Source organism: Columba livia, chromosome 2, assembly GCF_036013475.1.
Source record: "Columba livia isolate bColLiv1 breed racing homer chromosome 2, bColLiv1.pat.W.v2, whole genome shotgun sequence".
NCBI lineage: Eukaryota > Metazoa > Chordata > Aves > Columbiformes > Columbidae > Columba > Columba livia.
In genome coordinates this window covers 126,282,851-126,310,011 of record NC_088603.1, presented here as the reverse complement: position 1 = coordinate 126,310,011, position 27,161 = coordinate 126,282,851, and the positions used below count along the sequence as shown (strand labels likewise).

At 39.0% G+C, this 27,161-nt stretch overlaps 1 protein-coding gene and 1 non-coding gene across 8 annotated transcripts; both read left to right on the top strand.

Moving 5' to 3' along the window:
- The first annotated feature begins 1,745 nt into the window (after positions 1–1,745).
- On the top strand, positions 1,746–1,835 carry TRNAY-GUA (transfer RNA tyrosine (anticodon GUA)). Its single transcript is given in 2 exon segments — positions 1,746–1,782; positions 1,800–1,835. It is a non-coding gene; the product is annotated as a tRNA-Tyr (tRNA).
- Positions 1,836–2,115: 280 nt separating this feature from the next.
- On the top strand, positions 2,116–26,854 carry MYBL1 (MYB proto-oncogene like 1). 7 transcript variants are annotated; one of them, XM_065053691.1, is made up of 16 exons: positions 2,116–2,698; positions 6,605–6,707; positions 6,838–6,909; positions 9,784–9,876; positions 10,919–11,139; positions 12,923–13,106; positions 13,333–13,407; positions 14,907–15,008; positions 16,240–16,473; positions 16,792–17,160; positions 17,674–17,816; positions 18,228–18,342; positions 19,956–20,072; positions 20,159–20,263; positions 22,213–22,392; positions 24,205–26,854. In XM_065053691.1, the coding sequence occupies exons 1-16, from the start codon at positions 2,679–2,681 to the stop codon at positions 24,331–24,333; spliced, it is 2,262 nt and encodes a 753-aa protein (XP_064909763.1). In that variant the 5' UTR covers positions 2,116–2,678; the 3' UTR covers positions 24,334–26,854. The 7 variants fall into 7 exon arrangements, with proteins under 7 accessions (XP_064909763.1, XP_064909762.1, XP_021148633.2 ...); XM_065053690.1 differs by having other exon boundaries at positions 14,904–15,008; XM_021292958.2 differs by lacking the exon at positions 2,116–2,698 and adding an exon at positions 3,041–3,501.
- Positions 26,855–27,161: the final 307 nt, after the last annotated feature.

The window sequence follows — 27,161 nt, the reverse complement described above, 5'->3', positions numbered from 1 at the left end:
AGAGCTCTGTTGAAGCTGAGCCTGCTGGCTTGTGGGACCTGACAGCCCGGATGGGACACGGTGCGATGGGATGGTCCTTGAAAATGGTGGCATTTGGGGGAGATGTTCTGTGTCCCACTACAGAAATGAACTGCTGGTTTGTGCCTTCTGTCTTAGGGATGCTCTTAAATGGAAAAAATATCTTGTTGTAAAGTCTCTGAAGAGAAGAGTAGCTAGACCTCTGGCTTAGTTTTGTGAAGATGCTAGAATCTGAGAAGAGGTGGAGCGGGAATGCATCTCCAGCCTCTTTTTGTCACGTAGGGGCACAAGAAACTTGGAACATTAGACCTTGTCACACGGGACAGTAATACATACAGAATTAAAAAAAAAAGTGAGTCGCATATGTGCTTACTGATGCATTCCAAGGAGAATGTTTACTGGATCTCATAACAAACTGCATCTTTAGTGTTGTGGGTTTTTTGTTTGTTTGTTTGTTTTTTAACAACGGGACCATCAGTGCTAATTTAGTAGTTTGACTCAGCTAATGCTTTCAGGATCTGTTTCCTACAAATGAAGAACACATATGTTACTATAGAACTGTAGAAGAAGGTACTTATTTAAACAACAAAATTTTTATTCCAGACTCCTTTCACTTTGAATTAAATATAAATGAATGCTAAAAGGTGGCATTTCATGCCATGTGAGGCTGACAACACAAATCCTGTCTCAGGGTGGTTTTTATTCCACATACTTTCTGATTATAGCTTTTGTAGTTCAAAGGCTCCTGTCAGAGCTTTGATGCAGGGAAACCTGCTGTGTTGTCATGGCTGGGTTCACTAAAAGCGAATCACAGTGAATGCAGGTTGGTGCCGAACACCTGTTAGTAAGCACAGGCTTCTTGTTAAGAAACAAATGAAAACCCCAAGGAATTAGATTTTTTTTTTTTTTTTTTTCTGTGAAAGATGCAACAATAGGAGTTCTCTCTTGAAATAATAGGTTTGTAATGCAGGTAAACTGGGATTTTGTGCCTTTTTTCTCCTCTTATGCCAAGGCCTGAGGTCCCTGTGTGCCTACGCAGAGGGCGCTGCTCCCTCGCAGGCTGTACATCTATGAGCATATGTATGTGCATGTATGTATGTGCAAACTCTATACGTACAAGTCTTCAGTTGTACAAATAACTTCTGGCTTAAGACTTTCGTCTAGGACAGGGGCGTCAAACTCGTTTTCACCGGGGGCCACATCAGCCTTCAAAGGGCCGACGGCCCTTTGAAGGCTGATGTGGCCCCCGGTGAAAACGAGTTTGACGCCCCTGTCCTAGAAGCTCTGCAGAGCTCATGGGTTTGTCAGAGCAGCCACATGAGGATGGGCTGCCATGTTTGGGGTGCTTTTTTAAAAAATCTAACAGTGTAGGGGCCAGAACGGGTGCCCCATGGCGGGCTGGTGGGGTGCGATGATACCGGCGCTTCTGGAGCATCACAGGGGATGGGTGTTTTGGAGCCGGGCAGGAGGGCAGGACAGCGGCGTGAGGGGCTGCGGGCACCGTCCCCGCCCCTGCGCTACCGGCCCGCCGGTAGCAGGGAGGAGGCCCAGGGCGCGGGAATCCTCATCTGGGCGCTCGCCCTGTCACCCCCCAGCTGCCTGCGGTTTGCAGAGCTCGGTCTGACCCGGGTCTTTACGACCGGGCTCTTCCCGGGGAAGGGGCAGCGGCTGAAGCCGCCGTGCGGACAGAAGGCTGTGTGCCGCGGGATGTGTGCTGCGCGCAGCTCCCTTCGATAGCTCAGCTGGTAGAGCGGAGGACTGTAGAGGCGCGGCCCGCGGGAATCCTTAGGTCGCTGGTTCGATTCCGGCTCGAAGGAGATGCTCAGTTTTGCCGCGCGGCCGCCGGTTTTTTTCTCGTCGGGAGCCCCGCCCCCGTTGCCGCTGGCGCTGGCGGCGCGCGGGTGCTCGCGCCGGGGCGTTACGGGGCGGGGGGGCGGCAGAGAGCCGGGGTACCTCCCCCCCCCCCCCCCCGCCGGCCGGGAAACTCGCTCCCCCGTCATGCCTCGCCCCTCCGCCCCTCCCCCTGCCCGCCCGCGGCTGGCGCGAGACCCCGCCCCCCGCCCGGGTCGCGTGCGGCGGCGGCGGCCAATGGGGCGGCAGTCCGCCTGCGCAGATTCAAACGGTGGCTCTGGAAGGAGGCTGGGCGCGAGATTCGGCGGTACCGACCGAGCCCGCGAGCGCGGCGGTGGCGGTGCAGCCGGGGCGGCGGTGGCCGGGCCGGCAGCCGGGGCAGCCGGGCGGGGCAGCGCAGCGCAGGGCAGCGCAGCGCGGCAGCACAGCTGCCCAGGGTAGGAAGGCGCCGCCGGAGCCCGCGGCAGCTCTGACAGGAGGGGGGAGGCACAGCTGGGCGAGAAAGGGGCCGCTGCGCGCTCCGTCCTGCGGGCAGGGGCCAGGCCGAGCCATGCCTGACGCGCCGGGGGCCGGGCCGGGCCGCGGCTGAGGGCGGCCGCCGGGGCGCTGTGGGGACCGCGAACCTCCGCGGGGAGGAGGGGGCTGTCAAAGGAGCCCTGTCCGCCTCCAGCCTTCCCGAGACGCCAGTGCCCCTGTCCGCCCCCCGCCCGCCCTGCCACGCCGCCCGGCTGTGAGAGAAGGAGCCCGGGCGAGGGCTCCGCGCTGCGCCCCGCTGCCGTGGCGGTTCCCCCTTATGGTGCGCCCCGAGGATGGCGAAGAGACTGCGCAGGTGAGTGTGGCCGCGGCCCCGCGCCGGGGTCTCTGCGCGTTCTGCCCGCCGCCCTGTCCCGGGCAGCCGCTCGCTGCCTCCCACGCCGCTGTCCCGCGCCCAGGTTCCCCCCCGCGCCCCGGGATCCCTGCCAGGTGCCGCCGCCGGCCCGCCCCGCCCCGGCCCCGCCGCCACGCACCCCCCGCCGAGCTGTGCTGGCGCTGCCCTCGGCCTCGGGTGTCACTGCCCACCGCCCTCCCTCCCTCCCTCCGCCCTCTGATTCCTCCCTCGGCCGGCACCCGCACAGGTATCTGTCTTCCCTCCGGCTTGCGAGCCCCAGCGCTCCGGTATACATCTCGCCTCTTACTTTGAAGCTGCTCTCACTTCTGTGCTTTCCCTCGGACAATCGTTGTTGTAGCTTACTTAGGCAACTCTCTGCTTTGCTTTTCTGTGGCCACCGAGCCTGTCAGTGATAAGTGCATTGCCTCCGCAGTAGCTTTTCCTGCTGGTTACTTTTCCTGTTGCTGGAGTAATGCTTCTTGTTTTTCTACTCCCGAGTGGCTTTGGCACAGCCTTGCTGTAAGGTTTCGGGCTGTTTTGTTAATGTTCAGCCTTGCTGATGCTTCCAATATCTTAAATGCACCTACTTTCTCTGATTTGGCATGTTCTTTGATCGAGGATGCTGTAATCTGGCCTGAAATCTTCCTGAGAGCAATCTTCCTGAAATCTTCCTCAAGAGCTTCAGCAGCAGCCCCATATGGTTTAGATACGCCTTTTGTTTTATTGATAGGAAAATGGGTGTGTCTTTACTTTGTATTCAGAAGGTGCGTCTTGGAGAACTGTTGCTGCTATGGTTATTTTTGTTCTAAATAGAAAATCAGTTTCTGGAAAGTGATGAAGAAATGTAAAAGAAGGATTAGGATTGAGAAAGGAAAGGATGCTCAGTGAGTAATTTTTGATGTGTGAGTTACCTATGACACCAGGGGTTTACTGTGGGTACTTAACTTTTCATGAAATTTGGGGTGGTTTCACAGTTACGGATATTAGAACTGCTTCTGGATTTTCCTCTGATATGGAAGGAGTTATATTATTTTGTTTGTTTGTTTCGGCAAAACTGCAACTAAAACAAGAAAGCAATGCTTTGGGGTTCTTATGTAGGAAGCAAAAATCAACTGAGGGGCTCTGCTTGCAGAGGCTGACTGCTGGAGCTGTCTATACTTACCTATCTGCAAGAATCAGCTCAGAGAGAATGCTTCTTGTTACTCGGAAGCGGCACTTTGTAATTGAAGATACTTTCATCTGTGGTATTGCAAACAGTAATTTCATCTTCGCAAAGCTTTAGCTTGTATTATATCTCATGGCTAAGGAGTGCTTTGATGTTGTAATTGAAAATATAATGGGTTGTAGATAGCGGGGGAACATTTAGTTAGAGATCAGTTGCCCTAGATGAATGCTGTGTCAATGTGTGGTGATGATATCTCCAAAACTAAATCATTATAGTTACGAGTTTACTTAAAGGTGATTTCAGGATTGTTAATCTAGTTGCAAAATACAGAGAAAGCATAGTTGTTTTGCACCAAGTGGGATTAAGCTTAATTTCATTAAACTGCTCTTTTTTTTTTTTTCTTTGCATTTGGAAGCCTAATTTTTTCCTTTAATGATTGTCTACTCAGAATTACAAAGGCAGTTATCACAGAAGTAGTGAAATACTTCCTTTATTGTTCCAGATTTCTTATTTGATGAAATTTGGTGGCCACTTTCCACTTCTGTGCAGTATTTTAGCACAATTTCCTAACTGTAGAAGAATTGACAAATGTTTGAAAATATTTTCTTTTTAATCAAAAACTTAAGTTAGTAGTCCCAGCCACTCACGTGTATTTAATTTATAGTCTGCTGGTGTACTATTCTACACAAGACCAAAGACTGGATGGTTATTCATGTGGAATCAAGTGCAAGAGAGCTTGTTGACTGCTCGGCTGGCCCCTGTGCCTGTGAAGTGCATGGAGGTGGCTGGTGGCTGTGCTGGTTTGGCCATGGGTCACATGTGCCACTGGAGAGCTCTGGGTGCAGGGTTCTTAACCAGCGCTGCTGGCCAGGACCAATGTTGTCTAGTACCTGCGCTCTCATCAGTATCACTGCTGTGTACATGGAGCCCTTCCTTTCTTTTAAAATCCCCACTATTCTTCACATAGCTGAAGACTCTGTTCTTGAACTACTGTGCTGTGCAGTGGGTGAGTAGGGAGCCTGTGCTGACAAACAGCTTAATCACAGGACTAAATTGTATGGCTTGTTTGGTGTGAAGTAGAGTTATAATATCAAGATATACTCCTTATAATACCAAGATATACTTCTGAAATTTGCTGAGAACCTGTGTATAAGAGAAAAAAAAAAAAAAAAAAGAAGACGTAGGAGCAGAAGAGAGAACTCTTGGTTAACTGTGAATTTAAGTCCTGTTTTCTGAAGTCCTAAGCCACTTAATGCAAAACTCTTACAATCATTGTGTTTGCAGCTTATTTTTTTTTAAGTACTGTGAAGAACTTGCTGTTGACCTTTAGACAAGCTTACTGCTTTGTATTTCACTGGCTCCAAAAAGTTTTAGTATGTTAATGTGTTACTATTTCTACTGCATCATGAAGTGGAGCAAATCCAGATGTGCTGTAGGATGTAAAAGCAGTGTGAAATACACTGGGTCTGCAAGAGCTGGGTACATACTGTCTTGCAGTAATGGTTTCAGTGAAGTAGTGCTCTTCTTGTATGACCATGTATTTGTGTTAGCCACAGAGGATATACTTCATGGGAAATAACAAATGTACATACATGGTTGATCAGCATGCTGTGTGGGTAATTTGCATGTTCTGGAAAATAATGTAGAGATCTGACATCTGATTGGTTCTGAGGACACCAGCACAGGTTCATTCCATTACTGGGAAAGGATGTCTTTTACCTTTGGTTGAAAAAAGGAAGTAATTTCAAGGCTAGACAGAACTAATACATATTTTTGAACATGAATTTATTATATTTATATTCTGCTTTATACTGATAGTGGAGAAAAGTAAAGACTGCAGTGTGAAACTGCTTTTAATTAAAGATGTGTATTTGGATGGGAGTAATTTCTTTGTGTCTTTGCTATCACTAATGCAGAGGAACTGCTCATCTTGTTGTTGGGCCTAGGTTTCCACGTGTTTGAATTTATGCCGTCGACCATGAGTCACTGACATACAAGTAGCAGTGGTATTTCCATGAAACGTTTCCCCGTGGTGCTGGTTTGTAAGGCAGTTTGTCAAGGCCGTGCAGTCCGATTTTCCCCAGTAGATGGAGTGTGATCTACACGGAGTCACAGAGGTTACCTGCCTTCCCGCCCCTCCAACTCTTAACTTACAGACCCAGCACTGATCTGCTAGTCATTTCTTGCTGGAATACGTCTGTTTTTGAAGATTTGTATCTTATTCCTGTAACATTTAGGCGGCGCTTTTATTCAAGGCAGGAGCTCGGTGAAGTTCTCAAGTTGGCACTAAATTATTTGGCACACTCGTATTTGTTGTTTGAGTTATATAGGTGGAACATGAATGTATTTTTCAGACTAGAAAACCACTTTATCTCACAAGCTCATCTGTGTACAATAAAGATTCATAAATTTGTTACAAAACCATGATCTTAAACAATAGCTATTGCTTCAAATTAAGTCTTGATTTGGGATGAATTATCTGTCTGTGTCCCAGTACATGGCCTTGAAATTAAAATTAATTCTGTTCCTTTGACATGGTGAATGTAGGCCACTGCTGGAGGCAGATCTTATGTTCATGCAAGTTCCATATATCATTTTAGAACAATATGTACAATTGGAAAAAAGATACAAGTAGTTAGAAAAAAAGTTATTCAGAGTTATTTTAAACTCCATCTTTTTCACTCTTCTGTTGGACTCTACAGTGAGGAAGATGATGACCTTCAATATGTGGATCATGACTATGAAGTACCACAGCAAAAAGGTTTGAAGAAGATATGTAACAGGGTGAAATGGACACGTGATGAGGTAATGATTTTTTTTTTTTGTTTGCTTTAGTTTCATTCCTATATTATATTGGTAGCACATGAAATATGGTATTATTTAGTATCGTATTGGGATAGTGTGTAACATTTATTGGCTGGCTATGTCTTAACAGGATGAAAGGCTAAAGAAGTTGGTGGAACAAAATGGTACAGATGATTGGGCTTTCATTGCTAGTCATCTACAAGTAAGTTGAATCTCAGTTTCAGTTAAGTTCCTTTTTAATATTTATTTAGTTTTGTCATCTCTAGTTTAGAAATGAGGTAAAACAGAAATTGGAAAGGTGTAATAGTAAAAAATATTTTGAGAGATGCTTGTAAATTGGACTTGAGATGTAGCTTAGACCTTGGAGAATCTTATCACCTTAGACTGAGGCTCACGTGATGGTCTGAAATGACCAAAAATAATCAATGCCTTCTGTCCACATTTGCTATTTGTTTTCATTCTGGAATGTATTCCTGCTTTCTATTAATTGTACCACTTGTGGTGGTTATATCTGCAGTTTATGGGTTGCTTTTGAAGTAGTTAGGAGAGGTGTTCATTGGGCTTTTTGTTGTTGTTGTTTTAAGTTGTTTTGTTTGTTTTACAGTCATATCTGCTTCGCTAAAATATGTAATTTTTTCCACTCTTCTGTTGCAACAAATAGAACCTTAGCAAGTTTCTAAGAAAGTTTCCTACTTACAATTAAAGTTTCTTGTTCTATTCTAGTGGTCAGGTGGAATGAATAAAGGAGCTGTTGGTTCAGACATTAAATAACTCCTCAGCTGTATGAGCTGCACTGGTAGAAAATACCTGCACCTAGAGTTGATGATGATTGTTTCTTTTCTGATTAAATGCTTTAAAATGCCTTCTATAAAAACATAGCTAAGATCTAAGGCTGAACTCACTACCTAGAAGTGGAATTGAATACTCAAATGTTAGAAATAAAAAAAAAAAAAAAAAACGCTGCTCTTTCTCCACCTTAGTGGTTCTCATAATATTGAGTGGGATGATATGGTTGTCTGAAATACCTGTGTAACTACGTAAAAATAGACTTGAATTCTAAATGCTCAACAACTGTAACTTTTCATTGTTCTTACCATATTTGTGCAACTATGGTACTTGTGATTTTTTTTACAGGTGGCAAAGTATAAATATCAGGGAACAAGCTCAAAGCTTTGAAATTTAAGGACTGCATAAGCAAATCATTATTCCTTACATGTGCATTATCCTCTTCCAAAAGCCGGTGAATGGCAGAGGAGTAAGAGATAATATAAAAAAGCTTTAGTATAAAACTGTTTAAAAATGCAATGCTTGGTGATACTGATCTGCAGGTGTAGTATGGAGTTGCATTTAACAAACCTGGCAGTTTAATAAAAACATTCTGCAGCTGAAAACAAATGCTGCTGGAGACAGAAAGCTATTTTTCAGCTAGGCCCAAGTGAGGCTGAAAAGAGGCTCCCCAGCTATCATGGGAAACATGCATGGAGGATCAGGCTGCTCATTGCAGGATCACTAGTGTTGGAAGGAACCTCTTGACATCAGCTAGTCTGAGTGCCCTGTTCAAGTAAGGGCGGCTGGAACAGGCTGCCTGGGACGGTGTCCAGTTTGGTTTTGAATATCTCTATTGATGGAGACTGCACAGCCTCTTTGGGTGACCTACTGCAGTGTTCAAACTACAAAGCCAAATATTAGAGGCTGTTGTAATTGGCACTTACCTTGTTGCTGATTGTCTTTTGGTAGGAAAATCAAGCATATCTTGAGTAGCTAACATGTAAAGACACTCAAACTGCCATGTTTTCAGAACCCCATTTCACTATTGGGCTGGGCACAAGTAAACCCTCCCTCTATTCTGCCCAAAAAAGTGAAGATGGCTTAAAAGTAACTCTGGAGAGGGAACACAGCTTCTTTTCTCTTTCAATTTATTGTGGCTAAGGCTATCTGAAATTATTTTACTGTTCCCATCATTTGTTTTGTTCTTCTATGCCAAATATATCATGACTTGAGAAATGTCTGAAAGGTAAAAACACTAAAAGGCCACAATTTAAAAATTTCATAGAAAATGGCAACAGCTGTCCTGTGTTGAGTCTGTATTTTACAGCGTATTGCCTCCAGGAAATGATGATTTGTAACAAACTCAAGTGTGCTTTTAATTATACAGTGTCTACTTGTGATTAACTTGAAGGTACTGTGATCAATGTAATTTTAGATGTAACAGTGTTTTTTGGGTGTTTTTTCTGTCGTGCAGACTTTTTCTTGTTTAACTTCATCTGAATGCAGTAACACCATTACTTGGTAGACAAGCCCAGCAAAACCTTGAAATCAGTACCTGCTATCTAGCAGCTTGCACTGAAGAAAGTAAATTGTTGTGTCCCAGTGTTATAAAAGGTGTACTGGTATGCGATGCTGTGACAAGCTCTTCTCTGTGTATTTCTGAGGACTGAACCAACTACCCCGAGAGTCCCAAACTTTCGTACAGACAGTTTTTAGGAGGCAAAGTGAAAGCTTACTTCTCCTTCATAACTGGGAACAGTATTTCAAAAGATCCTTCGTGAAGCTTCAGAAAAGCACCATCTGTCCTGATCAGAAAAAGCATTGTAGTTTAATTAGTGTGTGTTAGCTAAACTTGATATAGTTTTCTTTAACGCTCTAGTAAAGAGCTGCAATTATATTCGAGACTTCAAAAAAAGCTTATTCTTTTATTTGAAAGAAAAAATAAATTTCTTTCCTTATATAGGTTATTGATAATGTCAAAAGCATGTCAATGCTATAAAGTTCAAAGAAAGTATGGAGGAATGAGGACAAAAATAATTCTAAGTTTTTCTCTAAAGAAGAGTAAGTTCTGAATTTGATTACCGAGTAAGAACATTGAAGTCAATTAGAACTTTCTGTGAGGCTGCTTTTTCTGGAGTTTTTGTAAGCAAATGGAAGAAGAAACGATAAGGGAGAATTTAACTGTTAGAACAAAGGTCTGAATAAGTATTTTAATTTGAAATAAGCTAATAATTCTGGCTAGTTAATATCTACAGTTTTATGTGTTGAAGAGTTTAACACCTACACCGGTCTTCTAAAACTGTTTCAGAATCGTTCAGATTTTCAGTGCCAGCATCGATGGCAGAAGGTACTAAACCCAGAACTCATTAAAGGTCCCTGGACTAAAGAAGAAGATCAGAGGGTAATAAAAACTAATTGATACTGTACTGTTTTACTGTAATAAAACTGGCATATGACTGCTAAGAGTGTGTACTTTTTCTTAGGTTTCATCCCCACAAAGGTGATGTCTGATGCATCTTCTGACATAGATAATTTCTCACATAGCATAATGTAATGTAGAAAAAAAAAAAAGCAGCTGCTCTTATGTAAATGGAATGTCTGATCTGCTCAAGCGTTTCATTTCCCTTTGCTCAGATTGCTAGCTGAACTACTCTAGATTACCATGTAGAGATCTCTTTACAGCACTAAAGATCAAAGGTCTCATTTGCGTCTTTTGTTCCTCAAACCCACTAGACTTAAAGAGGTTGTGAATAAGGGAAGTGATTTCATACTCTACTGTTAAAGAAGCTAGCAATGGTGTTTTAGACTCCTTTTCCCTGTCTCTGTTAATCCACACTGCAGCTTTTTGCCTGCAAAACCTGTCCTGTCCTGTAGGGAGGTGCATGTATAGCTCTCACATACGTTATTTCAAATCAGCTGCTTATTCCCCCTGTTTAAAACTGTTTAAGATGTTTAAAACTAATATTTGTCAATTTGTGAATATGGTCTTCCTAATCAATTATTTTACAGTTCTCATCAGTCTTTTAAGAAAATTCTTCTAATGTATAAAAACATGTAGAAGTGGGATGAAGGTTGGGAGTAGAAGTGTGGGTTTTTTCTCATATGTATGTTGTTGAAGAATGTCAAACCAAGCATCTATACCAGCTTCTTTTTTCGTCTTTCCTAATGTCAAATTATGCAATGGGTGACCAAAAGGAAACTTGCAAATTTATGTTTTCGTCGGTATATACTTACATTCTAAACACTGTGAATCTGCAGTTAATAAGCAATGTTTTGATTTCTTGTTTTTAAAAGTCCAAGTCACTGTCTGATTCCGTAGGTCTAGTATCTTATCAACTTGACTATTAGAATACTGTCCTGAAATGTGAGTTTATCAGTGTTCTCGGTCTTTGATGAGGAAAATTAGGTTTTGGAATTATAATGTGCTTTCATCTGTGTTCCAGGTTATTGAATTAGTTCAGAAGTATGGTCCAAAGCGCTGGTCTCTAATTGCGAAACACCTGAAAGGAAGAATAGGCAAGCAATGCAGAGAGAGATGGCATAACCATCTCAATCCTGAGGTAAAAAAGTCTTCATGGACAGAAGAAGAGGACAGAATAATCTATGAAGCTCACAAGCGTTTGGGAAACCGATGGGCTGAAATAGCAAAACTTCTTCCTGGAAGGTGCTTTTCAACTCTATTTGTGTTAATTATTGGAATATTGAAAGTGCACAACTCTTTCCATTGTAATTTGTTAGTCAGAGAACATCTGTTGAAACCTATGTCACATCTTTATCTTGATAGATACTGACATTTTGAAGATCTTTTGTCTTTGATTATGTATTCTTAAAAAGCTATCAAACCAATAAAGACCTCTAATGCTCTGCAGGTTCCTTCAAAAATCTTCCTGTTACTTAGAAAAAACTGTAGTAGAGCAGAAGAGTAACTACAAGTAATAGTGGAAGTATGCATTAACATCCTGTGACTTGATACCAGTGTCTTCATTAATATGCAGTTGGTAGTGACTTTCTTTTTGGTTTTAGATCAGTTTTTTTTTTTTTTTTTAATATATTCTTTGTAGAACACTTCTTGTTAAACAGAACACTCGAAAGAGAGTCTCAGTAACCTTTGAAAGTTCAGGCTTAGGAGTCATGCATTGCAAAGGTAGTTGGTTACCATGTAGTCTCTAAGTTAAGAATGAATTGTATGCAATGTTCTCGTTATCTTTGTTTCAAGTGTAAATGCCAACCTACATGCTTGTGGAAAACAAAATACTAGTGTATAAAGAGTTTAATGAAATAAATTTTTTACCTTGTACTGTTAATTGAAGTTCAATGTTAAAATGTCCCTCTCTGAATTCAATCTGTGTGTTCAGGAGGTGACTGTCTAGCTATGCCCAAGGAATGTCAGACTTCTTAATGCTGGGAGAATGAGTCCTTAGACATGTGTGTTTAAAAAAACTTGATGTTTTGATTAAGTACACAATCCATGAATCACAGGAAAGCCTTTGTAGGAATGAGAAGGAAATAGGTTGCATCTTAATAGAATTTCAGGGTGGAGAAGATGAGTTTGTAAGGACAGAGGCATTTCTAATTCACTAACTTATTTCTTGAAATAAATCCAAGATGAGACTCTGAGCTAAAGATTGTATCCTAGACTTAGAAGTTTTGTAAGGAGCCTGACACTAGTGGGATGAAAAAAGGGAATACTTCTTGGAGTTAGGCTTAAATGAAGAATGGGCTTTCAAGCAGTTTTTATTTCTATGTACCTCTCTCTAAAGCTAGTAATAATATTGCTAGTGTTTTAGACTGTAATACTCTTCTCTGTAATACTCTGCTCTTACCTTAATGCTTGTCTAGTGTTAAAAGTGATTTCAGCCTGCTTGTCAAATTGCAGGCGTTTTCTGTCCAAGGGGTGTAACAGTGAACACTGGTCTCCTGCCAGGCCTGCTTTCCCATACAAGATGAAGGGCACCAAGGGGTAGTGGGATATTCTTCCACAAAGCTGCACATCAAACTCAGAGCTGGGAATGCAGGCTGTCACTTGTGTTAAAGAGATGTCTGCCAGTGGCAAACACTACCCACAGTGCCCTTAGGGTGATTGTCTTAGCTTTATGTTCTGCAAATTTGTAGCAGGGGGTAAATAATATAGTGACAGAGAACACATGGTTGTTCCAAGTGTCCAAGAAAAAGGGTTCTCATACATGATAATAGCCAGAACCAAGGCTTTCTCTTTTGCCACTTCTAATTTCCTGTGGAGTTAAAGCTTAGTAGAAGGACATTTTGAAAAGAATAGCTTTCTGGCTATTGTGCCAAAACCCCACTGATGATAAAAATTTCTGTCCAAGATGCTGGAGCTTTCTGGATTTGCAGCTTTGGGTGAACCTACTGTACAAACCCTCTAAATCATGCTGTATATTAAGCTCTGAGATGTGGAAATGAGTCACTGTTGTACATTTTCATTTTAGGACTGATAATTCGATTAAAAATCACTGGAATTCAACAATGCGAAGAAAGGTGGAACAGGAAGGGTATTTACAAGACGGTATAAAGTCTGAAAGAGATAGTTCATCCAAACTTCAGCCCCAACCTTGTCTGACTATGGAACACTTGCACACTCAGAATCAATTTTACATACCTGTTCAGACACATGTAAGTTCAAAATTTAGAATAACTAGTATTTACTAGTTTCAAATCATTTATATGGTTTGGACTGAGAAACAAATCTGAAAGAATGAAGATCTCTTGAGTATTTTTGTGATTTTTATGGTAACTGAGAATTTGTAAACCATAATAAATAGTTTATGTATGATCAACTAGTGATCATTTTATAGCCTCATTTTCTTTAGGGTTTGTAAAATGATTTATGTCTTTTTAGATTCCAGCATACCAGTATGCCTCACCAGAAGGCAGCTATTTAGAACATGTTTCAGCTTCTTCCAACTTAGTTCAGGTAAATTGTTGACCAGCATTGTAAATGAAGATAATGTACTGTGTATTATGCTGTAGAACGAAGAGTTTAAAAACCTGTAACTTCAAAATCTCTGTGTCTTTATCATTTGCCTAAATTCCTGGAAGTGTTCCTCTGTAAGCTGGCTTGATAGCTTAATGGGTCTAGGTAGGAGGAAAGGAGCTGTCTTCACACATCCCAGAAACAAAATGTCCTTATTTCTGATGGAAACATGGCTTAAAACATAGACTGCTAGTTAAATCTTTAGGTTAAAATTGTGACCTATTAGTATTATCTAGCTTCTGAGAAATTTAAATACAAGATTTTACTAATTTATATATGTAATAAATATAACCCTATCTGAAATACTCTGTTCAAATAACTTATGTGACTGATACTTATGGGTGTGCTTTTTTGTTCTCAAGAGGTTCTAGTTTTTTCTGGCTGATACACATCTGTCAATCAGTTGAAGATGCTTTTTTGGAACAGTCTAAATGCTGAAGTATGGAGAAACTTTAAAACAAACAAACAAAAATGGATATGTTTATTTTCTTTTGCTCCTTTGGGCTCACTTAGAATATATCTGGAATTCGTCTTGTGTTGCGGACTGAATGTAGCTCTTGGTTTGTAATATGACTTCCTGGAATAATTATTGTGAATTTGAAATTAGTAAAAAAAATTATTTTGACACCTATTTTGTTTGTGCTAGATGTGCTAGAGGCACTCTGCAGAACTCTGTTCCTAAACTTAAGTTTCCCTGTGTGGGTCATCTGTTTGATGTTGCATTTTCTTCCCTGATCTCAGTATAAGAATACAAATTATAACAAAGCCTCACATGGCCTTTGGCACTCAGGATTGCCCTATACAGAAAAGTATAAGATACTTTCTGCTCCTCAAAGTCCTTCCTAAATTGAGGAGTATAACTAGTTTTGAAACTCGTGGCATATGCCCTCACCTATATTTATAACAATAATAAAAAGTTTTAAGGAGGTTAAAACTCAACCAACCAAAGCCAGTAGTTAATTTTCTTTTCTGTTAGTAGTGATAGAATTGCTTCTGTAGACACTGTCAGCAAATGCTGATTTGAAACACTTTTCTTGCACACTTAGTAGGGATAAATAACTCAAAATTCTAGAGAACATGTGAAAACACAAACACATCTAGCAAGGTGCCAACATTGTTGCTTCTATTAAAGACAGAACTGAGTGACTTTTGGTTAAAAAGTGCTATAGTGTACTGAGCAATTATGGGCCATACTAGAAACCTGGTAAAATATTAGCTTGTTTACCACTTTAACATAGGATCCATCTCCTGGTAATGGCTGGAGTTGTTTCACTTGTGGCCACTGTATTATGGAATAAGATACATCTTGAACAGCTCTGTTCCCACTTGGTGTGGATTTCTGTTCAAAATGTAGCTGTATTATAATGTAGAATCTTTACTGTGGAGGGGTGGTAGAAGTGGAAAATAGTAATGTCTTCTTTCTTAATTTTTTTCAGCAGTCATTTATTGATGATGATCCTGATAAAGAGCAGAAAATAAAGGAACTTGAGTTGCTGCTGATGTCAGCAGAGAATGAAATCAGAAGAAAGAGAGTGTCTTCTGTAAGGACTGTAGATCTCTGTAAATATTCGGATATGCTTTACTGAGACTGATCCTCAGCAATTTAGAAGTGGATGTTTGGTTCTGTGTGGTGTTTTTTTCACCTGACCTTCTAAAATCAAACCTGTGGCTGTTGGGTTGTAAAACAAAATCTACATATTAGAATTGAGGCAAATTATTTTTAGTGTCATTTCCTAATCTGTGAAAACAGCAGAAATATGACCTTCAATGTGGCAGTTCCTAAAACCTATCATTTTGATAGTCTTCAAGAAGTAGCACATTTGTTGATATCACTGCCATTCAGTTTTATAGATCAGCAATGCTGATCATCTATTCAACAGAGAAACGAGAAAAATACGTAGGTTTTGCCCTATTTGATTTCAAAACATCCTGTAGATTATATTTGTATGAAACTTTTTTGCGAGTGCTTGCAATACTTAATATCCTCATTTGGACAAACAGTATGTAAATTTGCACTGTACAAAATCTACACATATATAAGTGGAATGAAGGAAACTTGCAGATGACAGTCACTTATTTCCTCATGAACAAAGGGCTGAGAACATCAGACAACTAACCAGATACCTAACCAACCAAACCATGTTGATCACTAATTTAGATTACAGGTGAACTTCCAGTTTTCTGTGATGGGGCCATTCGTAGCATTCTCTTGAAACAGTGCAATGCTCTGTTTATCTAGTGGAATCTGCTTTGCTTTTCAATTTCAAGTGGAAATTAAAATCTGTTTCTTGAGTACTACACAGTGTACTAAAATAGGATAAGCATTTAGAAGTCAAGTAAACTATCAATGCAGAATCTGCATTAAAAAAAAATCAGATCAAACTATCTAGAAACAGTTTCTAGTCTTCAAATGTACCTGTGTTCTGTAGTGAAGATGACTTTGTAATATACTGATGTTCAGGAACACAGGAAACTTACATCAGAGATGGCATCCAATACAACTCAAAATTATCTAAGCATGTGTAAGATATGAATGAGAGGTGAGATAAAAATTTTACACAATTCGAGAATTTTGAGTGTGTTAATGTAAGGAGAAGACTAACTGCATTAGTGCAAACAAATAATTAGGATTTGAAAAAGCAAAAATGAATAGTTATGCTTAGTCTTTCCACATGCTACCGTTTTTTTTTTTTTTCTTCCCCATGGTCACATAATTGACTCTTTTCACCTTCTAGGTTGAATAAGATAAATATGTTTTTTCATACCTTATAGCAAGCTGCAAACTTACCTTGTTGGCCTGGAAATTTTGTCACAGAAGATTGTGTATCTAATGCACTAAATAGCCTTGGGGAGCAAACGAGTGAATTCTACAGCATGGATGAGACCCATGGCACATCTGTTCAGCAAAATTCACCACCTAAGTATTTGGCTGTGGAAGCAAATACAGTACTATCATCTCTACAAACTATTCCAGAATTTGCAGAGACACTAGAGCTTATTGAATCTGTAAGTCTTCATTTATTCTAAAAAAAGAAAATGTTTATTTAGGAACATAAATTTACACAATATGTGCAAAATATTATTAAAATCACCTTATTCTGTACTTGTCTGTAGTTTCACCCATATTGAGTGAGTTGGTTTATTGCCTGTTTTAAAATAGCTGAGTTTTGAAATATTAGTGTTTTAGGACTGCATGAAAGATATAGGGAGATTAATTCAACATATGGCTTCTGGAGGTAGAGAGCTGTTAGATTGGCTTGGATGTTGTGAAATAATCTTGGGTAAGCCGGCTAGTGTTTGAGTGTTTTGCATCTTGCTTCATAGGATCCTGTAGCATGGAGTGATGTCACCAGTTTTGAGCTTTCAGAGGCAGTTGCATCTCCTGTCAAGCCAGCTCCAGTAAAACTAATGCGGATTCAACACAACGAAGAGGCTGCTGAGTGCCCGTATAATGTCAGCGTTGTGCTCGATGGCCAAAAACACAGTAGCATCAGTGCCGAGGAAGAAGCAGGTTTTCCAACAACCTCAAACGTAACTAAATTCAGCACTCCACCAACTATCCTAAGAAAGAAAAAGAGATTGCGTGTTGGGCAATCGCCAGTTAATGAACTGAATGATGGCTTGTGTAATGATGCCATCAATGTTGCACTAAAGCATACCCCAGTGAAAACACTACCATTTTCTCCATCACAGGTGAGTTTAAATAGGGCTAAACTATGAAGACTGCAGTGGGTGGATTATAAATTATGAGTGCTTCCATCCCTAGTCATACATTATAGCCTAAACAAATATGTCCAGAAGATTTTTTAAACATCTGCATAAGAGTAGATATATTAAAAATAAATTGTTAAATAACCTATTTCCTCTGTTTTGGATACTAACTGGGAGGGAAGGGTGTGGCAACTTACATCCCAGTTCATGCTTTCTCATGCAAATAATTGTTGATAGAGACCCATTGTCTCTGTGGTTTAATTAAGCAGTAGGGATTTTAAGGTAAAAAGGTTTCAGCGATAAATATCGCAAACGTATTGGAGTATAAGTCAAGAACAGATTACTGGGGTTTGTCAGTAAAAGCCCTACAGATATATACGTATAACTTTTTTACTGCTCAGTACTGTGGCGAGTTTATGTACTTTAATGTTTCTCAGATTTGTTGTTTTTTGTGGGTTTTTTTTGTTTGTTTGTTTGTTTTTTCCTCATGCTTAGTTTTTCAACACTTGCTCTGGAAATGAACAATTTAACCTTGAAAATCCTGCATTTACTTCAACTCCAATCTGTGGGCAGAAGGTTCTTATTACGACTCCCCTACACAAGGAAATGACACCAAAAGATCAAAAGGAAAATGTGGGGTAGGATTATTATATTAGATATCTGGTAGTGTTGCTTTAATAATAATAAAAAAAAAAAATCCAAACATTGAAAAATTAGTCTACCTGTGTGCATACCGTGAATGAGTTTTACTCTCCAGCATCTAAATACTTGTGTACAAACAAACCAGCTTTCTGTTTTTAACTTAAAAGAAAGTGACTTGTACTCAGTTAAATTTTTTCCTTTTTTAAAATGCTGAACAAAATCCAGTTAAAGTTTAATATATTTGGGGTAATGCTGTGGTGATCTTAATACCTTCATATTCATGGTGGCGATATCTGTTGCATAAAATAAGGTATATTCAAATGTTTCTTAGATTCATTTTATTACATTACTGTTGACAGAGTAAAATATTAAAATGCATGTGTGAACAATTTTCTATGCTTGAATAGTTTTAGAACTCCCACAATTAGAAGATCTCTTTTGGGCTCAACTCCAAGGACTCCAACTCCTTTTAAAAATGCTTTGGCTGCTCAGGAAAAGAAGTATGGTCCCCTCAAACTTACGGTATGTGATGATATTGTTTATTTTCTTCTTTGTTAAAGTCTAAATACACTCTTGTTTTTGAGATATTCCATATAATCCTAGAGAACAGCTGTAATGTGAATAAAAACGATTCAGATTTTGTATGTTAAACTAGAATCCTTCAGTGTAGTACAGAGGCATTGCCTTTTTTGAATGCTATTCAGTACATATAACCATTTGATGCATAGTAATCTCAAACATGTTGATTCTGCATTTGTGAGTTGTTTTAAATTTGTGTAGCCTTGCTAACACTGGACCTGTTACAAGGTGGTAACATCATTGTCTGAGATATTAATATTTCAGCATTATGTTTTCTCAAAAGAAAAAGTCAGAGACTGAATGGGGCTGGGTCCTCCAACTGGATAATCTAGTAAGAGCAAACTAGTGCACACAAATGTGACAAACTTTGTTATTTTAAGCAGCTTTCACATTTGACTTGAAAAACTGCATTCTTTGAATCCTCTGGACTATGTAAGAACCAAGTTGTTTTCTGGTTTTGGTTCCTCTACACTGCTAAGACTGAAACTAGGTGTTTACCCCAGCATGGTAGTATTCTGAGCATTTTTCTGATGCAAAGATTTGGAAGTGTTTTATCCTTCGTAGGGGTTTATTTGAATGAAATCTACAATTTTTTTTTAATCCTGAAAACCAAAATGTTAATATACCAATTGATGATTCGTCTGATTCTTCTGGCTGTCACAGGAGACTTTTTTTGGGTTGACTATGGATTATGTTACTTGTTTGTTTGTTCCAACTGAATTTAATTTTTGCTCTCTTCCTAGCCTAGCTAAGGTATGTTAATGCGTAATAACTTTTGGAATTCAGTAGACATATGCTTTTCAAGTTCTGAACAAATTCCAGCCAATATATATTGACTACTTCTTTTCTGCAAACACAGAAGGTAGCTCAGACTTTGCCACAGGGCTTGGCACCATCTGTGTTACCCTATGGATTCACAGTCTCTCACTATGCAAATGGAGTGGTTTGGCATTCCTGTTTCTGTCCACTATTAACCTCCTGTTCAAAATCAAATTTTGAGGGCTTAGGGGAATTCTTCTCCTGTTGGTACACAAAGGAGCCATCTGTATGGCTTCTGTGAAATTCGGTACTGTACTTGGGACTATCAATGTCTTATTCAAAGACTTGCGTTAAGATTGATATAAATTCCTTTCCCAACAACAGTCATACTTTTATAGTACAGGTTTTTAGTATGTTTGTATGCATGTACATATACACGTATGTGTTTAGTACATATAAAGTATTTCTATCCCTTTTGCCAGTGGATAATCATGGCTAATGAATAAAAACAAGTAGGTTGCATGTCTTTTTCAATGCTGCCTTGCATTTTTTGAAGCTCTGTGTGCATGTATATATTTTATCTGGCTAGAAATAATCTGGAGTGAGATGAGTTAAAAAATCTCATACCCTTGAAATGTTGATCTGTAGTTGTTAACTACAATAGCTTAAATCCTTTTATCTGTTGCTATATTTTGCAAGATCTCTTTTCTGTCCTACATTAGCTGAAAGTAGAATATGGTAAAAACTAGCAACTAATAGACTTCCTGTATTTTCTCCTCCAATTTTAATTAACTCAGTCGCAACCACTTGCCTTCTTGGAGGAAGACATTAGGGAAGTTTTGAAAGAGGAAACTGGAACAGATATATTTCTCAAGGAGGAAGATGACACTGTGTATAAAAGCTGCAAGCAGGAGGTAACATTACAATAATAATTTCAAATAGGAAATAACTGCTTTTAAATAATATTTTACAATTTTTCTCTGCAAAATGTTCATTGCAGAACAGCACTTCTAAAAAAGTCAGAAAATCACTGGTCCTAGATCCATGGGAAAAAGAAGAGGTTGGTGCCCAGGTCTTCACAGAAGATAATAGTTTAGATGTACAGGTAAGTATTAAACTACTTAAGAGCATCACTGGGAGCAATATTAATATAGAAGTGAGAATCTTTCACTTTATCAATGCAAATAAAGTGCTTGGATTGAAGCTAGATTAATAAATCTAGAAAGTGAAAATCATCCTCAGTTTAAAATTCTACTTTAAGTGCTTAAGCAATACTTGAATATTGGGCTTGAATTCATGCATGAATTCTTCCTTTCAAGCCTTCAGAGCGGCACTGGTAAAGTAATGTGGATGCTTTGCAGATTTGCTGTTATAGCAAAGCTGCTTCCATGCTGATTACCTGTAAACTTTAGCATATAATGGCACGCTGAAGCTCTCTATAATACACCAGGAAGATGGCATTTGCCCTGGTGTTTTGCATGTTTGACAGTCTGGCAGGTGCATTTTGAAGATACCTAATTGCATATTGGGCAGCATGTTTTCCCTTTTCCTGCTTCACATAGTAGGGAAAAAGCAAGCATGTAGAAGTTGAGGTTTGTGGCCTTCCTTGGCCTGAAGGAATTTGAATACTTCTGCCTCAAAAACCAAGACATTGAGAGTTCAGAGATGGGGCTGTTTTGGTCCTTCATTCCCAATATTTTTCCACTTGAATGATTGTATTGGTTAATCTTTAGTCTTGTAGTTTTCAGGAAAACTTTATTCTAATCTGGTTCTTAAAATGATGTATGTATGTGTTTAATTCTGAAAGAGCAAATGTCTGTGACTCTCGATCAGGTATAAAGCTATATTCAAGACACAGGAGCCAAAATCCTTAAAAAGAACAGGTGATTAAGTCATACCCCTTTCTGTTTATTGTAGCTGTTTTTCTAAATTCCCTTCAACGCCTCCTAGACTCCATGCCAAGCCTAACAAGCATAACTCTCTGCCACCTCATGGAATCTCCCCACTTCTCCAAGAACATCTCTGTCTCATGACAATGGCTGCATTGCTGCAGCCATTCAAAACAGACACAAAATGCCTGGTGTTTTCTTGCTAATGTCTTGTTATGACATGGTATATTGTGCATCACTGACGTTCAGTTGATTAAACCAAAGTCAAGATACACTGTCCATGGTCTTGTGGTACACTGAAGGCAGTGGAGTGGGAAAAAAGTGCTTTTCCTCCATTTTAATGAGGGATGCTGGTGCAACAGGAACATTACAGCTTGGCAAGAGACATAGTGGTAGTGTCTGATTTAAAAATGAAAAATGTACCAATCCTTGAGTAGAAATTGTGTGTCCATGTGGTGGTAAATTAGGAGTAAGGCCCAAGGTAGAATAAATATGTAAAGGCAGTTCAACACAATGTAATGGGGTGTTTTTGTAAGGAAGCAAGTACATATGCTGCTGTTACTCATCTATTTTTGCTCTCTAAAATTGCTATATACCTTTCTTCTACTTTGCTATAGTGAAGCTGGATTAATTTCTTTTTATTTCTATAAACATTATCAGCATATAAAACTCTTCTGGAGTGATCAGTTCAGTGTTTATTTCAGTTCTTAAAGCAGTTCCTCCCCCTGATACTGAAGTGATCTTAATTTTGTTACTCCTGTCTCCTTGTGCTTACTTTCACGAGGCTTGTACTGTTATAGAAGCGAATTGCAAGCCTATTTCTTTAAAACTGTTCTGTAGTTGCCACTTGATAAAGTCTTGTTCTTAACAAATGTAATCAGCTGTGGCCTGGCTTTGTATAAAAGAAACTTGCTTCTCAGTAATACCCACATCATGCAAACAGCTTCTTGTTTCACTGTGCTCAGTATTGACTATGAATCTCAGTATAGACCAGGCTAGTTCTTCGTATACTGTTCATTACTTTATCTTTTCAGATTCTTCCCTAGGGTTTTTTCTGCTATTATTTGCTTTGTTTGCATTTTTCTCTGATCACAGCAGTTGAAGACTTTTAAAAAATTAAATACTAATTATTATTCCTGTTCCCTACCCTCTTTTTTGTCAATAGTCAGAAAATGCATATACCACATCTTTATTAATGCTACCGTTGTTGGAAATACATGACAACAGATGTAACCTGACATCAGAAAACCAGGATACAAATCCAGCAAACAAATCAAATGCAGTAATTAAGAAGAAACCGAATGCATGTGCTTCAAAAAATGTCAAAATGGAGAAGGCTCTTCAGGTCTGGATGCAAAGAATTCTGTTAGTTTTGTTAGCAGATTAACAAATAATTTCTTTTTGGTTTCTGGCTTGTACTAATGTCTATAATTGTTTGATTTGGTGATCTAGTTTTGGTCAGAGTGTCCATGATGCTTATTTCTTCTAAGTTGGTCATTTGTCCACCAAGTGTTCATTCATAGCTAAGTTCTTTAAATACAACCCTGATGTTTCACTGAGTGGCCTCTAAGATTTAAATGTGGAGGAAAAACAAAACAAAACAAACAGGGTAGGGTAGACCTATTAAACAGGTTTGGGTACCGAAATCTAGCAGTAAGAAAGCCTGACTTGTTGCAAACTAAACCTCTATAGCAATTAAGTTTCTCAAATTTCACTGGTGCTTACTTCATAATAAGCCCAGTGGGATTCATTAAGCAGAGGTCATCCACAGGCTTTGTTTGGTAATTGTTCTTGTAACATGCCTGTTCTTATAAATCTGTATATTTTCTATACGGTTAAAACTGTGGAACCTAGTTTTCTTTCTGTGTGTCTTGACCACCAGGTTTAGGGAGAGATTCTCTTTGGCCTGACTTGGTTCCTGTTCCAGTTTGCCCCATAGGGAGTTCATGTATAAAGTTTTTGTGTCTTCTGAGAACATCTCCAGCTTTGCATTAATTTAAAAAAAAAAAAAAAAAAAAAAAAGACAGGGCACCTGGAGCCTGATTTTTCCATGTCCCACTTAATTGCTTTAATGATGATGTGTTTTGAAGTTCAGAGACAACAGTATTACTTTCTGATCCTTTCTTATGAGAAGAAAGAACAAACCTCATTTAATTGTAATATTCCAAAAAAATAATTAAGTGCTGTGAATTGGAACAAAGGTGAATGTATCGATCTGGCCCAGAACTATGATCTTAAGAATACTTTAAAGTGCAGCTTAGTCATACTATACTCACAAATATTCTCATTGAACCATCTTTATCTTTTGCTCTTTCCCCTGAGAGATTCCCTCTTAGTTTAGTGGCCTCTCTAACTGCAAATGCCTTCCATGAATCAAGTCCTGCTAAATTTATAGAGAAACTCAAATGGCAAACTTCCCCTGTGCATCTCTATGTGGAAGTGATCCTTTGGATCCGTTTCTAGCTCCATGTGGGAGGGAAAGAATCTTGCATTCTTCATTATGCTACAATCTGCTAGTGTCAGGTCCAATTTAGAGCTGCTGCAAATCAACTGGAGTTTCAATAAATCATGTAAATGTGCAGGGTTTGCTTCATGGAAGAAGCAGGACTAGTGGCATAATTATTCTTCCATTCATTTTTATTTCTAATTCCTTTGCCATTTGTAATATATTCCCCAAACATCTGACCGTTCTTCCACAGCTGCCACTTTGGTTCAGTGAAGTCCCTCACAATATTCTTTTTCAGCTGCCAAACCACTTTGCCTTTCTTGGTGTTTCCAGACAGCTGTCAATAATGTATTTTTCTGCTTCTTGAACATAGCACATTTAAAGGGGAAGATATCCAAAGAGAAGATGACTTAATTAACTTTCCCTTTATGTATCAATTGTTGAACTAGTCTCTTCTTAAGAGTGTTTTTCACTTTGTGTGTTAAGACTTAAAGCGTAACACAGATGCACTGCTGGGGAGCGGGAATAAGGGGTGGAGAGGGAACTTTGTCACAGGTTTTAGGTATTGTATTGTAGAACTGAATCCTTCTCAGTAAATACAGTATTGCTAGACTTTGATCATTTATTATTATTCTGAAAGGCTGGATGAGAATCGCTCAAATATTGTATTTAGTTAAAAGAACCTTTTGAACTGAATTTTGTTTTATGCAGTCAAATTGTGAATGGGAGGCAGTCGTTTACGGAAAAACAGAAGACCAGCTTATCATGACTGAGCAAGCAAGAAGATATCTGAGCACATACACAGCTACCAACAGCACTTCAAGGGCTCTGATACTGTGATGGTCACTGCAACTGACAACCATCTCCTTCCACTGAAGCTGACACAATGTTGAAGGCGATTTCAGCACAATACTTGTGAATTAAGTCTTTACTTTGAGACAGCCTGCCAAGGGAAACCTTAAAGCTACCTTAAAGCTTCCTTTCTTCTTTTGACTGACAATGAACAGACATGAAACTCTCAGATTCTCTACAAAGGGATAGTACAGAGTTCTGCAATGAATTTCTTAAATATTAAAAAAGCAACACCTTAAAATATGATAAAGAATGGTAAAATACATTGCAGTACTGACAACATACAGTTTTTAGGTCTATTTTTCATATTTATTCTTTTGACTTGCATTGCTTTTTTCTGTTAGTGCATTTTCAATATAGAGTAGGTTCATAGGTTGTTACTGGTTTCCAAATGAGCAACATACATGACTGAATGTGCTTTTGCTTATGTAGCATTTTTCTAGTATATAAAGAAACACAATGGAAAGGAGTACAAAGGAAGGATAGAAAGTTGCACTACTAATTTTTTGGTATGCTGCAAAACAATGAAATTAACTACAGTGTTAAATATATTTATTTGCAAATGGTACTAGAAGTAGGCAGAGGGGGGTGAATTAGGTTTTAGTGTAAAGCATCAGTATTTTCTTCAGAAATCTCAAAATGAGATGATTGTTGAATGTATTGTACAGTATGTAGGAACAGGGAAAATTTTGTAAATTGGAAAGGAGTCTGTTTTTATAATTTATTTTCGTTTTAAAGCTTAAATGTAGATATTTATATGTATGCAGGTCGTCTAGAAGCCAATGTTGTTTCCTGTTAAAACAGCTAAAATGAAAAAAGGACAAGTTTAAAGTATGGAGTAGCAGAAGAATTACAGTGGTGAAGCGTACCAATCTATACTGTGTGTTACATCTACAAAGAGATTGCACTATAACCCTTAAATCATGTTGGTCTACAAAATAATTACAAGGTATACCTGTACTATACAGCAACTGTTCGTGTACCTTGTTTAAATATATTTAGAAAGGAATGGTGGGGTCCTGTATGTGACCCAGGAGTACTTTGTCCTGCATAGGAACTAAAAACTAATGCATTTTAAATATATATTTATATTTTATTAAAAAAAAAGAAACTTGGCACCTTGGATCTCAAACCAATTGTATCTGCACTTAAGTTTGACCATTATATACTTACTAACTATTTGAAGAGCACAGAGAACATTCTTTTATTTATGAAAAATCTTTGTCCTTATTTAAAGGTATACAGGTCACAACAGTTGCTTTAGTTGCCTATTTTAGGTATTTGCACTTATTTTATACCTTTTTTTTTTCTTCTGAAGGAATGTTTTGGTTTGCTTGTGTTGTAGAGATTTCTATGTAGTTAATTTTGAGCAAGTTATAATGGTGTGCCATCAACAAATACTGACAGGTAAATAGAATTGTACACTGTAGTTGTAGTTATTTATAATTCAGACACTCTTCCTCTCCACTCCCGGGTGTGCTGCTACAGATAGTGGCAGAATCGGCTTGCTGCTATGAGAGATGGAAAGAGCGAGCATCATATGCACTGTATGTAAAATTACAAAAATGAGGTCAGGTTCTCTAGTTAACTTTATGAGATCAACCAGTACTATGCAGGGTGTGGGAAGTATTTCTATCACTTTAATATCAAAGATGGTAGAGAATAATTTATTAATGCAGAATTTTAACACATGGTGAGCGGCACAAGGAAGGTCATGGGTTATTCAACCTTTTTAAACATCTCAAAGCTTATACAATCTTTATTTTTAAGAGTTTTTGATATTTGGTAATTTGCCTGGCTATGATAGTAGTAGGCATAAACGTTTTTAGCAGCTTTTAATTCACATCAAAATTTTAAGGGGGGGAATCCTATATAAACCAAGGGGATCAGAAAATACCCATCATGCCAGGATTACTCCTCACCTGTGAAAACAGAGAGGCGGCAACTGGAATGCTTGGCAGTACTAGATTTAGGTGTGTGTTACCAGAATGGATTTAACGACAACACTTAACAGTGGGCACAGGATTTAATTCACTAAAAAAATGAAATAAGACATCGAGAGAGAATAAATATCTATAATCTGGATGATACATTTCAGTAGAAGTGGTATCACCAGAACTGCCTATACCAAGTTTAAGCATAGGTTTGTGCTAAGTAGTATTAATTTGTTTTGGTATTGGTTGGATCGTTTAGTTAACTCCTACTTTGTTGCTTTAGCTGAAAGGTTTTAATCTTTCATATGTCAGGCATCTTTGTTACTTTTTGAATGTTGTGTGCATTTGCATTTCTTTCAGTTTATAAGTAGATTGTACATGCAGCCGCCAAACTTGCATGAAACCTAAACACATATTACTCCATATTTTTGTTTTAAGGTTTGACATAATGTGCAACAAATGCCTTGTTTATCTTAGTTTTTGTTGTACTACAAACTTTTCGTTTATGTAAGAGAATCTCACATACAATACAGACCATATTAATGTCAGAAATAAAGCATCTATGTACCAGCTTACTCTAAGTGCGTTTTATTTGAGAACTTAAACACTTGTTGCTCCTTGAAGCAACATGTATGCATGTGTGCCTGTGAAACTGCAGGAAACGTGCCTGTTCTGGAGTGGGCAGAGACAAATGGCAGGAGTGGGAGTGGGTGGGTCACACAGCGGGATGGAGTCCTTCAACAACACCTGCTTCAGCCCATCCGGCTTGTATTTGATTAACAGCTTGTATTTGACTTTCAAAGCTTTAACACCTATACCTATAGGACACAATTTGAGGGATGAAGAATGTTGCTAGTGGAAAGCTTTTTTTATCTTCCTTTC

What these genes read in the sequence shown, in the direction of transcription:
- MYBL1 (XM_013368344.3), top strand. Translation starts at nt 3,281, where the DNA reads ATGTTCAGCCTTGCTGATGCTTCCAATATCTTAAATGCACCTACTTTC. An exon ending in TGAAATGGACACGTGATGAG is followed by an intron (nt 6,708 to 6,837) that starts GTAATGATTTTT and finishes ATGTCTTAACAG; the next exon opens with GATGAAAGGCTAAAGAAGTT. An exon ending in GCAAAACTTCTTCCTGGAAG is followed by an intron (nt 11,140 to 12,922) that starts GTGCTTTTCAAC and finishes TTTTCATTTTAG; the next exon opens with GACTGATAATTCGATTAAAA.